This window comes from Mustelus asterias, chromosome 10 (assembly GCF_964213995.1).
Source record: "Mustelus asterias chromosome 10, sMusAst1.hap1.1, whole genome shotgun sequence".
In the NCBI taxonomy this organism is placed as follows: domain Eukaryota; kingdom Metazoa; phylum Chordata; class Chondrichthyes; order Carcharhiniformes; family Triakidae; genus Mustelus; species Mustelus asterias.
Window position 1 is genome coordinate 44377024 of NC_135810.1, and position 14426 is coordinate 44391449.

Here is a 14426-nt window from a genome sequence, read left to right on the forward strand (position 1 = left end):
CATCACTGAAACCCTTCAGCCATCAAAGATTCAGATGTCCAGGCTACAGTTTCGGGGCTGTTGCAACGTGGGAGCTGAGATTATTGCTATTATTTTTTTTCCTGTGCATTCGTCGCTGCTTCTCCGATTGGAAAGGAATACAAATCAGCCAAGCGTGGCAGTTACAAGTTGTGTGAAAATACTAAGCAGCAGGTATAAAAACAGACCTCAGTCACCCAGCTTCTGCAACAGTAAGATTTGTGGAATGGAGCACCCACCCCCCCGCGCCAATCACCACCACCACCTTCCTGCACCCGGGCTGATCTGCATTTTGCGATGACTAATGTTGTTTGGGTTCAGACATTTAGTCAACCCAATAAAGCAAGGTGCCTGCCCTGTTCAAAGCAGACAGCGATCAGATCAGCCAGGCGAATTAGATACATACTGCAGCAGGGACATGCACTGTAGCCCGGTTTTGTACAGCAACTGGCGGCTTGCAAAGCTTTGAGTTTGGCTCCAGTGTGTTCTCCCGGGTTTGGCGGTCCACAATGGATGTTTGCAGTTCGCTCCCCTCAAATTGCGCAGCGCAGCACACGGCTTCAATGCAATCCTCCACGAACCTCTTCACCCCCAAATGTTCCTCTGAACAGTTGTACTGGCTCACTGCCGCTCGGCACGCCCCAAACATCTTCGTCACCGAATGAAGGAAGAATCCCAAATGGCTCTTCCCGTGTATGCGCTTAGCACTTCCAAACTTCACTCGGGCGTTTGATGCAAATATCAAATCGCTCTCATTTAACCAGAGCCTCAGCATCGTTTGAACGAAGCTGCTTTAATATGAGCAGATGTTGATATGAATGGACAGTGTGTGTGTGTGTCCCAGTCCCACTCAGGCTGCTGTCTGTGTCAAATTGAGAGATCTCAGAGCTAGAGAGATGACGCAAACCATCGTCCTCAAGCTCCCCCCACCCCCAAAATCAAGGTATTTCTAGGCGAAGATGGCCGCAACTGAACATCTAGCTCAGAGGTCTGTGGGGATCCAAACGCTGGAGCCAGTGACATTGCCCGGGGCAGGATAAATAGTTGAACTTTTTTTCTCTCTCTGGCGTATTTGCTGATTTCTTTGATGAGCTGCTCAGGGGGCTGGCTGTGTGAAGCTGGGATATGGTGTGATCTGAATCTTGCAGAGAGTGGAGAGGGGAGCTGGCTGTCACTAGGAGCATGTTGTCACCGAAAAGTAGGTTTTCCTCTGGAGAGTTGTGGTGAAGTGTGATGTGACAGCCCTTGATTTTCCTGTGCCTGCTGCCCGCCGACTGGATGGCAACAGTTGACCATTTGCGAAGAGGGAGAGGCTGATTCAAGCTGAGCCAAGCACGGGAGCGGGCGAGCCAACATCCCGGTCAATGTCTATAGGGGCCGGGGGCATTGGTTGTGGAATCGGCCGGAGCCGCACTTGCCCACAATATGACCAAAGGCGCTTGGATGTGTCGGCACCAAGACGATGGATTCAAAATTTGGTATGTCCCCCGGCAGAACGAGAAGCTGTGCACAGATTCCGAGCGGGCGCAGAAATGGCGACTGTCTTTAGCATCTCTCTTGTTTTTTACGGTCCTGCTCTCTGATCACTTGTGGCTGTCTGCAGAGGCAAACCTGACCAGGACCAGGGACCAGGAGCAGGGCACCTTGGCAGACATGGGCGAGGAGCTCAGGGCAGCAAATCATTTACTTTCCCCCACCCCCCTTAGACCTGAGCAGCCAAGGAAAACCATCAGCAGTGACCAAGGCACTATTTTTGTAGAGAATACCACTAAGTGGCGGCAGGAAACGTGCTCCCCACACTGTCTATCTCAGCAGTGGTTGACTGTGGAGGATCCTGAGTCTGTCTGTGGCAGTGTGAGGGAGAAAGTAAGCTCAGGCTCCACTCCCCTGTCTCTCAGCAATTTCCACCTGCCCTTTTGTGATTCCTACACCCTTTCGGATCTGTTTGCCGGGATGCCTACCCCAGAGGGCTCGAATTGCCACCTGAGCAGGGTACTGGATGGCGATGCCACGCTTTGCGTCCAATGTGTTGAGACTTATGAGCGGTTAGACCAGCACGCCCAGGAGAAGTACGAGGAGTTCCAGGTCTTGTTTCAGAAGTATTTGCAATCGGGAGAATACTCGGTAAAAAGTTGCATGGAGGAGTGCAAGGTAAGAGCGTTGGACTTTTTTTTCCCATTGATTGGTTGGCGGCATTGCGGATGAAAGTTGGAAGATCTGTGCTGTTGGCATGGCGACGGCAGGTTTGTTGGTGGCAACTGGTTTGCACCGGGATTCCTCGGGAGCTGTTGTTGTTTTGAAATTGTTGTTAAAACAAAGAAAAAGAAAAAGTCATTTGTTTCCCCCAAGTCTTGTGGCTCAGCCCCTGGGCGGAGAAAGCTGATTTTGCGCAGTTGTGAAGTGCGGACAAGTGATGAATTTAAATGACTGTAAAACTGGCTGGAAATCCACCTTCCCTTTCAGGCAGGGGCGTGTGGAGGAAACTACTCCTTAACCAGAGGTTTGGTTAATCTGTCTAGTTACCAGTGCTGCACTCATAGATTTAGCCAAACAATTAACTGGTGCATCCCAGCGGCCTGTCACACAACTGACATGTTTGCAGATAATAGCAGTGTGCTTCGTAACTGGGAGCCTACGATATCTTAGAATGATGCATAAGCTGTAACTCAGACACATTCTCAAAGTGGAGATTGGAATCCCGAAGGACAGAATACCATTTGTCGAGAAATAATTGAACATGTTGCGCTGTTAACTCCATGAAGTGCCTTCATTTCTATCTGGGCTATATAATGTTCCCTGTCACAGTATTCTTTGTGTATGTATTCTCGAAATTCAAATGTGGTGGTGGGGGGATGGCGGGGGGCCAGCTAATAACCATTTTACTGTTTTCATGTTTTGGTTACCGATGCTTCATTAGATGTCATTCCAATGTTGGATATTTTTTAGAGCAATAAATGTGATGGGCCAAATCCAGTGTCGGCGCAGGAGCCTCTTCAGTCTCACATGAATGATAGCATTTCAAACAGGCTCATCGCTATTCCTTGCGCATCTTCACGCGGAGCCCAGGGGGATCCTGAGCGCTGGCTTCCAGCTGTATTCACAGCATCTTGAACCTCCAGCCGTCACAAACTTTCTCAACGCCGCGGAATAGACCGCTCACCCTGACTTGCATCCAACACTCACTCAACAAAAACCTTGACAATGACAACACTAATATTGACTGGGGCGTCCATGTAAGGGAATCCGCATTCACAAGCAATAATATTGAGCCGGCTGCAAACAAAAGAGGGGAATGTTCAGAGATTGTGGGGGTAAAAAGATGGTACAAGGAAGACAAGTCATCGACGGGGATGGAATGGGGGAGAAAATGCAGCGAAAGAAAACCACATTTGTGTAGTGAAACAGAAAATGCAATTTAAATTCTGCGGCTGAGGTGGCGGCGCAGCGAATCAGCACTGGTCGCTCTCCAAGGTGCTGAATCCGTGTTACCATCCAGGAACTGGTGCCTTAACAATAAATAACTGGGCTGAAACACGGTTGTACTACTTTCCAGACGATGATTAACTTTGCTGGCGGATTTGATACCTAATCATGTAGAAATATTTCAAATATCTGTTTGAGGACACTTTGGCGTCGGAAGATACATTGAATAGGTTTTCCAATGTTTCTTTCAGTTCAAAGACAGCTAGATCCCTACTGCACATCCCATACTTCCAACACGGGGAAAAACAGTGCGTTTTATGTTCACAACGTTTTACTGCATATCCTACGGTCTTCAGTTTAATATTTGTATTCAATAAATCTTTAATGTGCAAGTCGGATTGTATAATGTCAATAGATGAATGGGTCATGGCTCTATGTAAAGGTAGAAAGGAAGAAAAAGGCAGATACGCCTCATATCAACAGGTTGGTTTTACTTGTGGTGCGAAGTAACAGTCTGTAAGATATTAATCTTTGAGTAGATGCTGTTAATTCACCGTCGAGAAGTTGGAACTCAAATTGCATTTCTACGTTCAGTGACTTTCAGAGAGTGGGTGATTCACTTTCATCCATGTACATAGCAGATTTCTGAGCAAACAGGCTGAAAAACAATTGGTTGACTGAAAAATCATGGTGGCAAGTGCTTAACTGTGATGACAATAGAAAGAAAACAAGTGACAATACTTCATAACTTCGTTATAGACAATCATTAAAATAAAGGAGAAAATAATAAATGTTCATAGTTGTGCAATCCATTTAAGTATATAAATAATTGCAATATGTCGCACAATGCAGACCTCTTTAATCTGCAAAATAAACACGAAACTATTTTCTGCTAAAGTCGTGTAGCCAGTTTGAAGATTTACGAAGTACGGGATTAGGCTGTCTGGTAATCTATTAGTTCTGTGTCTATTTTTTGCAGAATTGTACATTTTCATCTTAATTTCATTGCAGATTTACTTTCGTGTGGTTGTAGCAAGAGATGGCAATGGGGGATGGGATTCAAGAGTTTCCTAATAAAGTTCAGGTAGAGCCTTTTCCGCCTTTCGGCAACGGAAGGCATATTCAGTTCTTCGATTGTGTCAGCGTAGCTTTGGTATGTGTTACCTTGGATCAATTTCAATGCTCCTTTCTGAATGTTTTCGAGCGTGTTCACGTGCTTCTTGTTCAGTCCAGCATTTCAAACGGGCCCTGCATACTCAACAATTGGTCTTATGTAACTACAGTGCATCAGTCAGTTTGAGATATCGTTGAAAATACCTCATTTGTGAAGTCTTCCATTTGCTCCCTTAAGCATACCATGCATTTAGTAATCCCATTTGAGATCACGTTGAATTATATTCCTCATAACTCAGTTTCATCTAATTTGATGAGGGTGAGATTAATGGGGTTGTGGATGAAAAACACTTTCATAGCATTACACTTTGGTGGTGTTCACTTATGTGATTTGCTGTTGCTTACAGTATGGAGAACTCTTTACATTTGGTCAAATCAGAACAGTATAACAAGAATAATATTATGATCCATATGTGCTTTGTGTTTCTAAAATATACAACATGGTGTAATTTAATAATGATACTAGGCTTAGGGATGACATTTACAGTGTGATTTATGCATTATTTAATTTGCATAAATATATTTTCATCCTCATACAAGGAAAATCTTTAATTTAATTTTGTTGTTTATTGACCTAATAAAGAACACATGTCTTTAAATGTGGCTTTATAACAATAAAACTATTATTATATACCAGAAAATATGGAACTTAGAAAAATATACAGTTCGTACCTGATTACTAGCTCAGGAAGTGTAAGATATTTATATTTATTTTAATCAAAGTGAAAACTTCTGACTCCAAAATGCAATACCTTTATAAAAGAAAAATACCTGTAAAATAAACCTTTAAGATGTTGGGATTTGTTCATGGTCGAGGCTTACTGAGGCCTTGCAAACATCTTGGGGTCTCGGGCAATGGAGTAACAGATTCTCAGAGTCAGGACATGGAGAAGGAAGGTTGGAAATAGCAGTGGGGCAGACAGTGAGCTTCCTTCCAGATTTATAGTTTCATTGATTGCAACAACATTCATTACAGCAATTGCTTACCACCCATAAAATACAGCTCAGGCATTGATCAGTATTCTCATTGTCCGCTATCTATGATGTGACTCAGTTCTGCATGTTTTCAGTTCCCCATTAGTATCAACAGTCATATCTCAATAGCCCAGAGCCAATTTTAATTTTTCCTCTTTTATACAAAACTTTTTTTATTATTTACATAAGTACATATTTTAACCACACTGGCTAAACATTTATATGCATGTAACACTAAAAATATCAATAGACTTGACAGTAACCATATATAATTTATGGATTTTGGACTAGTGGGGTGAATTTTAATTGTTTTTTTTTAATTCTTCTTACTTGAACAAATACATCAGTTAGATTTCTGCCATTATAACAAGTTTGTTGACTTTTTGGTGATAAAATAAATAATTGTAGTTCTTTCTGTCTGTTTCTACATGGCTGAAGTACTTCTAACTAGATATTGCACTTCTTTTTATGAAAGTGAAGACAGAATAACACTCAGTGCGCTGAACCTGCATAGTCTGCTGGTACTCACTGTCAATTTGGGTCACCCAGGAGGATTGCCAAATGCTTGAGCATAGCTTGGACCTATAGAAGAACATTCTAGCACAATCAGTATACTTTTGAAAGAAACAGGAGCACGTGGGAAGGTTATATAATCTTTGAAGCATCGTCTATGCATGTAGATCCATTGTCATATGCAAATAATTCATGTTGCAGAGCATAAAATTTAGGAAACAAAGATTAAAAATTGAAGGGAAACTGTAAGAACTTAAAAGGCAGCCTGTAATGATTTGTTTTTCCTCTGCCATACTTCTCAGCAAATGGAGCCTTTGTTTTCTTTGACAGATCTGGAGTCACATGTAGGCTAGACCAGGTAAGGATGCCAGATTTTCTGCCCTAAAGGACATTAGTGAATCGGATGGGTTCCTCTGCTACTGCACAATAACAATTTAACTTTCACTGGGCCTATTTTTAAACAAAATTTTACTTCCTTTTGCTTCACCATCATCACTTCCATCATTTGATCACTTCTGACCTCCACCTCATCACAGATCTCTCTCCCTTTCATTTTTTCTCTGCTGTCTTTTTCCTATCTCTGGACTTGCTAATGAGCTGCCAATCTAACTTCTCCAGTTCTCATGAACGATTAAGCTAAAATGTTAACTTTCTTTCTCACTCCACAGATGCCACTTGACCTGCTTCCAATATTTTCTGTTTTATTCCAACTTCCAGCCTCCTTAGTCTTTTGTTTGTATTGTAGTGATTATTTCTTTCTGCATTGGAATTCAAGCTAATGTTCAGGATATATCTGCAGAAAGAAACATTCTTAGTCACTTAAAAAAGAATAAAGCATTTAAGGTTTAAGGTTGCAACCATTCAGCCTATGAGAAATGGCAAGGCAATGATCAGCAGAGTCTGAGGCTTAGTAGCTAGAGCAGCCCTGAAATTTCTTGGTGGCCCCACTTAATTTAGAGATTGGAGTCTTAAAATGGAAGCAGGACTGTGTTTGCAATTTTCAACTGAACCGTTCAGATTGTTCATCAGCTGCCAGCCTGGATGAGTAAGATCCTGAAGGTAAGTTCTCCATTATTTTGAGGCCTGGTAGACGGGAATACTCTTCCAGGTACAACAAGTCTATTCTTGTACACTGTTGCTCTGAGTATCCAGAGATTGCCTCACGCCTACTTCCTCTCAATGGATTTACATTTTTCTTCAAGGAAACTGGTTAGACTCCCTCAAATGCTTGCAGCCCAAAGCTGGCAGGCAGGCCCAAGGTACTCAAAGTCCAGCTCCAGTCAACTCTCCTGATGCAAATGTGACTTAGTCTTTAAAATGGACCAGGCCTCTCATTGGAACCATTCATTGAACATTTCCATGGCTGGCTCCATGAACTCTGCTCAGAAGGAACATTCACTCCCAAGAGTTTCTCTGCTGAATTGTAGAAATTTATGTTTTTCAAATTATTCCCTTTATTGGAATATTATTGATAAGCTACATTAGTTTGTTAATTTTCGAAAGAGGAATTGTCAAGGGACATAACAGAAGGTACTTTATATGTTTCATCTTGGTACTAATTGACAGTACTGTTGATCTGTGATTTCTTGTATCTGATGAAAATAAGTATTCAGTGGGCAGTGAAAAGTTTGGTAAATGTTATTGTTACTATTTGCAGTGGCTATTCAGTCCTGATCACCACAAACATTATCAGTTACAGCAGCAGTGTATCAGAAACACATTTAGAGTGAAACTGAACATGGAGTTGTCTGTTATACACCCTGCATGGAATTCAATTATACTGACAACAATATAACTGGATATTGGGCATATCTGGATATTGGGATATTGGGCATATCTCGTAGCCAGTATCTCTGTTTTATCTCTGTGCCAGTTTATCCCAATTAATTGTTTGTGATATTTTTGTCAGTGAGCCGCCTTGGACAGATTATACATATGTGCTTCAGTAAACCTGGACTTTGAATGGTCAGTAAACATGATAATAGCTGCGGAAATATGATGGTACCTTCATCCTGCCCTCAAAGACCATTTAAGATAATAAAAATGTATTTTGAGAACATCAACACCATAATGTTTTGCAAATACTGTTTTGCAGATGCAAAAATGACAATGGATTATCTCTAATCAGTTAGTTTCCAGGAGTGATGTATCTCATGAGGGCATTAGATGATTATTTGAATAGAAACACTGTACTGGACTGGGGAAAAGAGAATGGCACGAAGTCATCATGCTCATTCAGCGAATCGGCACAGACATGACGGACTGAATGGCCTCCTTCTGCACAATAACAATTTTATGATTCTATAAATTGCTGTTATGAACAGGTGAGAATTTGCAGGATGGTTTCCCCTTTTTTCCCCATGACTACCTGCAAAACATTTGCATCTTCTTGTCATAGAGTGCTTTTCCTTCCTGCCCATTCTGTGGAATTTCATTCTGCAGCCACTAAGTGTGTGCGGTTATTGTGTATCCATTTTTATGTATATTTAGACAATATTAACTCTTATGTGCACAGGGGAGATTGTTACATTTTTAATGTTCTCTCCAAGGAATGCCACTTACATTTTAGTGTCCAGACCAGACAAGCAGGCTATTTCCAAGCTTGCGGAGTTTCATGTATATTAGCACAGAAGGAAGAAGATCACCAGATGCTCTTGACTCCATCTTCTTCTCATACAGATTGTCTATTCTCTTCTCCACATTGTTTTTAAAGGTATTTTAAAGTGTCTTTTCTTTCCATAAATTCGCAGACATGACTGTGGGGGTGATACTGTTCTTCTGTTGGTTATGTTGGTGCTGGATCTGCAAAACTTAAATGGCATATTCTGGATTGCTCCATTGGTAACTTTGTTTCTCATCTCAAATTTGGACACTTTCAGATAGCTCACTTCAAAAGAAAATATTTCAATTTTTTCCTACTATGTTATTTTAAACATCAATCATAGATACAAACAAAATAATGTTGTTTTACTCACTCCCACACTTTCTTACTCTGCAGCTCTTAAAATCCCCGAAGGTTTCATGTGTAACTATTTATTGACAAGGCAAAAATATACTACATTAGTGAAATCCTATCTCATTAGAGAGCTAGCTTCTAGATACTGCAACTGCAAAATATCATCCCTAGTATGACAACAGGTTAAATTATTCCGTTTCAGTGACCTTTCTTAAAAAGAGCAGAAAGCTGGTTCATATTACTAGGGCAAATTTAAGCACCAATTTCATCATAAAAGTCATTATTAAATATAATAAAATGCATTTTATATGATTTTATTTTAAGCTCATATACTGAACTACTGATTTGCCCCGGCTTCTCATTTTGTTTTTTTACCCACCTTGTAAAGAAATCCATTATTTTTTATGAGTTATACAAGTTGTGCAGTCTTCATTTCTCATAAGGTGACAATCATATCCGTCTCCCACTGAGCCGCACAACAGGCGTTTTCATATTGTGAAATATCACACTAAAATCTGATGGAAATTAGCTGATACAGTAACATGAACTGCTCTTACCTCCTTGACTATACATATTTATAAGCTGCCTTTTTCTGAACAATATCGACAGTTGACTCTGAAAGTAAAAGCAACTTCTTTTCCTGTTACATTGGGAGTATATTCGCCAACATGTTAAAATTTTATTTGTCTATCTCTAATGTCATGAAACTAACTACCCTACTCATGTTAGAACGTCTCTAAGATTGAAGCAATATTAGGAATGAAGCAATGCAATGAATTTAATACTCGTGAATTTTCAGGAAAAAGTACTGCATTGTGTCTGAAGAGAGGAGGTTCATATGTTTGTAATAATCTCCAGTAAAAGAAATTATCATAAATGATTTTAAAATTCGCTTTACACTGGTTGTATGATGAGAATATTAAATTGGGAATTATGGAATGCTCCATATAATGGAAAAGGAAATTCTTCTCAACTATCTTCAAGGATTCACAGGTTATAAGGCTAATCCATTTGATGTTACCCAGGCACACACCAAGGCGTATAATGTGAAATGCAGCAGACAAGATCTGAGTAATTCTGGAGCTTTCAGCTTGAATTTTGGCTCCCAGAGAGACGTCTGTGTAAGTGTGCTAACATGCCAGTATACGGATTCTCTGGTGCCCATTTATTGCTTTCAAAAAAGATCACACAGGAAGGTTATTTTGTTCTTATTTAAAAAGCTTCAATATTAAATAAATAAAGCAACCAGGATATTCAACCTGAGCATTCTTAAAAAGGCATTAGTTAAGCTGCTGGATGGGAGTTCTGTATCCCTAGATCGTCAGATTAGGGGCTCAGTTGTGGCCCAGTTAGTAGCATTCTCACTTGTGAATCAGAAAGTTATGGGTTCAAGTCCCATTTCGGAGAACTTGACCACAGAATCAAGGCTGAGATTCTACTGCAGTACTGAGGGAATGCTGCACTTTTAGATGGGACATAAAACCAAGACCCTAGTTGGCGTTCCAGGTCACTATTTGAAGAAGAACGGGGGACCCCTGGCCAACATTTATCCCTCAGAGTATCTAATCGTTATCTCATTGCTATTTGTGGGACCTTGCTGTAAACAATTTGGTTGCTGTGGTTTCCTATATTACAACAGTACCTACAATTTAAATGTACTTTCTTGATCATAAAGCAATTTGGGAGGTCGCAATAGGGACTACATAAATGCAAATTTATTTTTTCTTTCTAGATAGTTGGTTTGTAATATTACTGTTGTGCACTTACTAGAATCTGCTTTACACATTAATGCAGAATGCCAATGTTAATTGCAGTCTCAAGTAGCATGTTCAATAGGTGAATTAAGTTGTTTTTTGTGACAAATATAACACCAGACATAATAGCATTAACAAATGTAGTGGATGCACTTTTAAAGGCATGAGTATTTTTCTCAATCTATGGTTAGTTTCTAAAATCTGTAAATCATCAATGAACTTATGAAATTGAGTCTATAGTTAAATATGGAATCAGTTGGGTTTGTTGTATAATTGTTATGAGATGGTTGCTTGAGTATGAATTACAGATGCATCCAATTAAAATAATCAAAAATCTACTTCAGCAACTTTTAAACAAACAATCAAGAACTCTGAATTTTTTATTTGGAATAACCTTAATTGCTAAGTGACAGTGAGCTCTTAGGATAATTGTTGTTGATAGTAAAATCTCTTGATTTACTTTTGTATTCTAATTCATCAGATACAGGAAGCTACTGAAGATTGCTGCCTCATTAGATTTACTTAGAGACACAAATTGTGACTCTTCCACATTGCGTTCATGAGAAACAAAGCATTCATTGGATTTAAACTCTTAAACTATGTTTTGGCTTACTGATATATATGCTGACAGGACTGTTAATAATGGCCTAAAATGATTTTGGTTGACTTAACATTCTGTTAATGCCAACCCTTTCCCCACAGACATTTTTAAATGGGCCTACTACTGAGTGATAGGAGTTTTAGGTAGTAGGTCCATTTTGGTATCAAAATTGCTTCTTCCGATTTCATATGGACATATGGTAACTCTTCAATCATGGCCTCTGCCCTTCTCCCACACTTGGAAGTACCTTTGCACCAGCCTGGACTTGACAAGTGAGATCAGGCCACTTGTTTGTGGTGGGCAGGTTGTGACTCATGTAAATGGAGCCTGGGGCACAGGCATAAAAATGGCTCCAAGACTTCTTCACTGGTTGAGCGGCCAGATTACAGGTGTACTCTATCTTTTCAGTATCCAGAAATCCAAATCAAAACCCTGTGATTGCATTGGTTAAATTCAAGGATCAATGGAAACAAACAATTATTCTATTTCACTTTTGTAGATAATACATTAGATTATCAAGTGATTACAAAGCTCATCAGGGAGAGACCATGACAGCAACATTGAAACAAAACACAATTATCATGTGCAATACCCACTTCCAATTTAATTATGTATTCACTCCTCTGTATCCCCATTTATGATCCATACAATAAGGTTGATGAGGGAAATATTTAATTCTCTGTATTCTGATTTTCCATAATGACCATTGTCAGCAAGCATGGTACATAAGGTTGACGTCCACACAGATGAACATTAATTTATAACTGTTATTACACGCTGAGTAAGCAAAATGGCAATAATGCTTATTTATAGAGGCTCTTTTTCACAGTAACATCATGACACAAACACTAAATAATGGAGGAAAAATGGAGGAAAAAACACATACTAGATATCAATTGGCTCCGAAGCTTAATGCAACCTTGATCAAAACGTGGACAAAAGAACTGAATTCCAGAAGTGAAGTGAGAGTGATTGCCCTTGACGTTAAGGCAGAGTGAGGCGTGAAGGAGTGGAATTGAAGTCAATGAGAATTACCTTCTGAAGAGCAATCAGAAAGGGCAATAAATGCAACAAGGCCCAAATCACATAAAGGAATTTAAAAGAAAAACATATGTGTTCAGAATCACAATTGGCTATTTTTAAGGCTCTGATAAGGTAAATTATTTTTGTTATCAGCATTTTCAAAACTAGGGGTAATCTTACACTTCTCATGGTGTTCTTTCCCAAATTGCATGAGAGGAATCCTTACTGCAGCATGATTTTTAAACTTGAATTACTATGTCCTGACTAGCCACACAGTCACTCATTCTTTATATATACTTGAAACCTCGTGTTAAAGGATTATATTTTGTTTAATTATTGTGCTTAATTTGTAAAATAAGGTCATGAATACAGAGTACAGAAAAATAATATAACAGTGCATCTAATTTATTTTATGCCTATTTAATATTCTTTTTAATTTTCCCTCATTTTGTCTGGTATTTTAAAATTATAGGAAGTGCCACTATATCTCTATTTCATAATCATGCTTTGTACCTCTTATGTGACCTTAATAATTAGGTTTCTGTGATAGGAATCATCTCATTGTCTGCAGTTCCTTTGTGAGACATCTTTTATTGACTTGCCCTGTCAAAAATTGCAGAAATGTCTCTTTGGTAATTTAATGTGTTAGAAAGTGAGATTGTCTGATAATATTTAAACAAATTAGAGGCAAAGGTTCTTCAGATTAGTTTTTTGATTATCTGCTATAGGACTGTTCTGTTAGACATTAATAATATATAGGACAGTACAGTAAAATCAAAGAAAGAAAAACTTACATTTAAGTTGTGCCTTTCATGACCTCAGGACATCTCAAAGCAGAGTATAGCCAATTAAGTGTAGTTACCACAGAGGAAATGGAGGAGCTAGTAGTATGTCCGCAACAAATTCCCATAATCAACAATGTGACAAAAACCAGCCAATCTGTTTCAAAGTTTGGTTGGGGGGTGGGGGAAGGAGGGGACGGAAATATTGCCAGTTCATTACAGAGACTTCCACTGTTCTTCTTTGAAGGAGTGCTTTGGGATCCTTCACATCCACCTGCAATGTAGAAAGCAGTTTAATATCGCATCCAAAAGACACTGGGGGGCTATCTCGAGCCCACGCTCACTGCCCACGGGAATGGCCGTGGAAGCTCAAGATCCGGTGAAACCCAGAAGTTGCGAATCTGGCTGGCGAGATTGCAATTTCCGATTTTTCTGCCCCTCGCCAGCGATGCAATGGGTGTGAACCTGATTTCAATACATTTGAATAGATTTCAATATTATTAACCACCCCCCTCGCCAGATATTGATCCTTCACCATATTTTCGTACCTCACCAGCGTGACATCACGTCAGCAAGTTTTACAACAGGGTTACCCAGACGTGAACTTGTTGTGGGGATACCTTTCGTAAAGGTGAGTATAGCCCCTGGGGGAGAGGGACCTGGCCATACAGGGGTTTGACAATGCCCCCAGCACAGGTTGGCAGTGCAAGGTTGGCACCAGTGCCAACCTAGCAATGCCAACCTGTGCCAGGGGGCAATACCAGTGCAGAGCCTAGTGGGAGCCTCATGGAGGACAGGGGATTAATTCACTTGCAGTGGTGGGGCTGAGGAGTGCACTCTTGGGAGCTGGGGATGCCAGCACTGACTGTTTGAGGGAGGGGGCAGAAGAGAGATGCCAATTGTGATCATGGTGGTGAGGGGTTCTGGTTCAGACCTCCATGGTGGAATGTGGGGAGAAGGTTCTTTTCTCCTCTGATTGGGATGCCCTTGAAACAGAACGTCCTGATCTTAGTGCAGCTGGGCTTTTCTGGCGTGTTTAGACCCCGCCCCTCAACACAACAGTGTGAAACATGCGCTCCTGTTTCAGTAGATCTGGAGAGAAAAACAACCTGTCTGGTAAGAGCTCCTCCAATGGGTGGGATCTTGTGTCCAGTCTCTCCGTCCGCAGGAATGGCAGCGTGGGCTTAAAATGCGGAGAGTTTGAAAAG

General features: G+C 40.4%; 1 protein-coding gene across 1 annotated transcript in view; it reads left to right on the forward strand.

The window, feature by feature from the left end:
- The first annotated feature begins 1443 nt into the window (after positions 1–1443).
- Positions 1444–14426, forward strand: part of nalf1b (NALCN channel auxiliary factor 1b) — a 901074-nt gene continuing 888091 nt past the window's right edge. The window contains exon 1 of the mRNA XM_078221675.1: positions 1444–2169. Within this exon, the coding sequence (XP_078077801.1) occupies positions 1444–2169 (726 nt within the window). The remainder of the gene's footprint in view (positions 2170–14426) is intronic.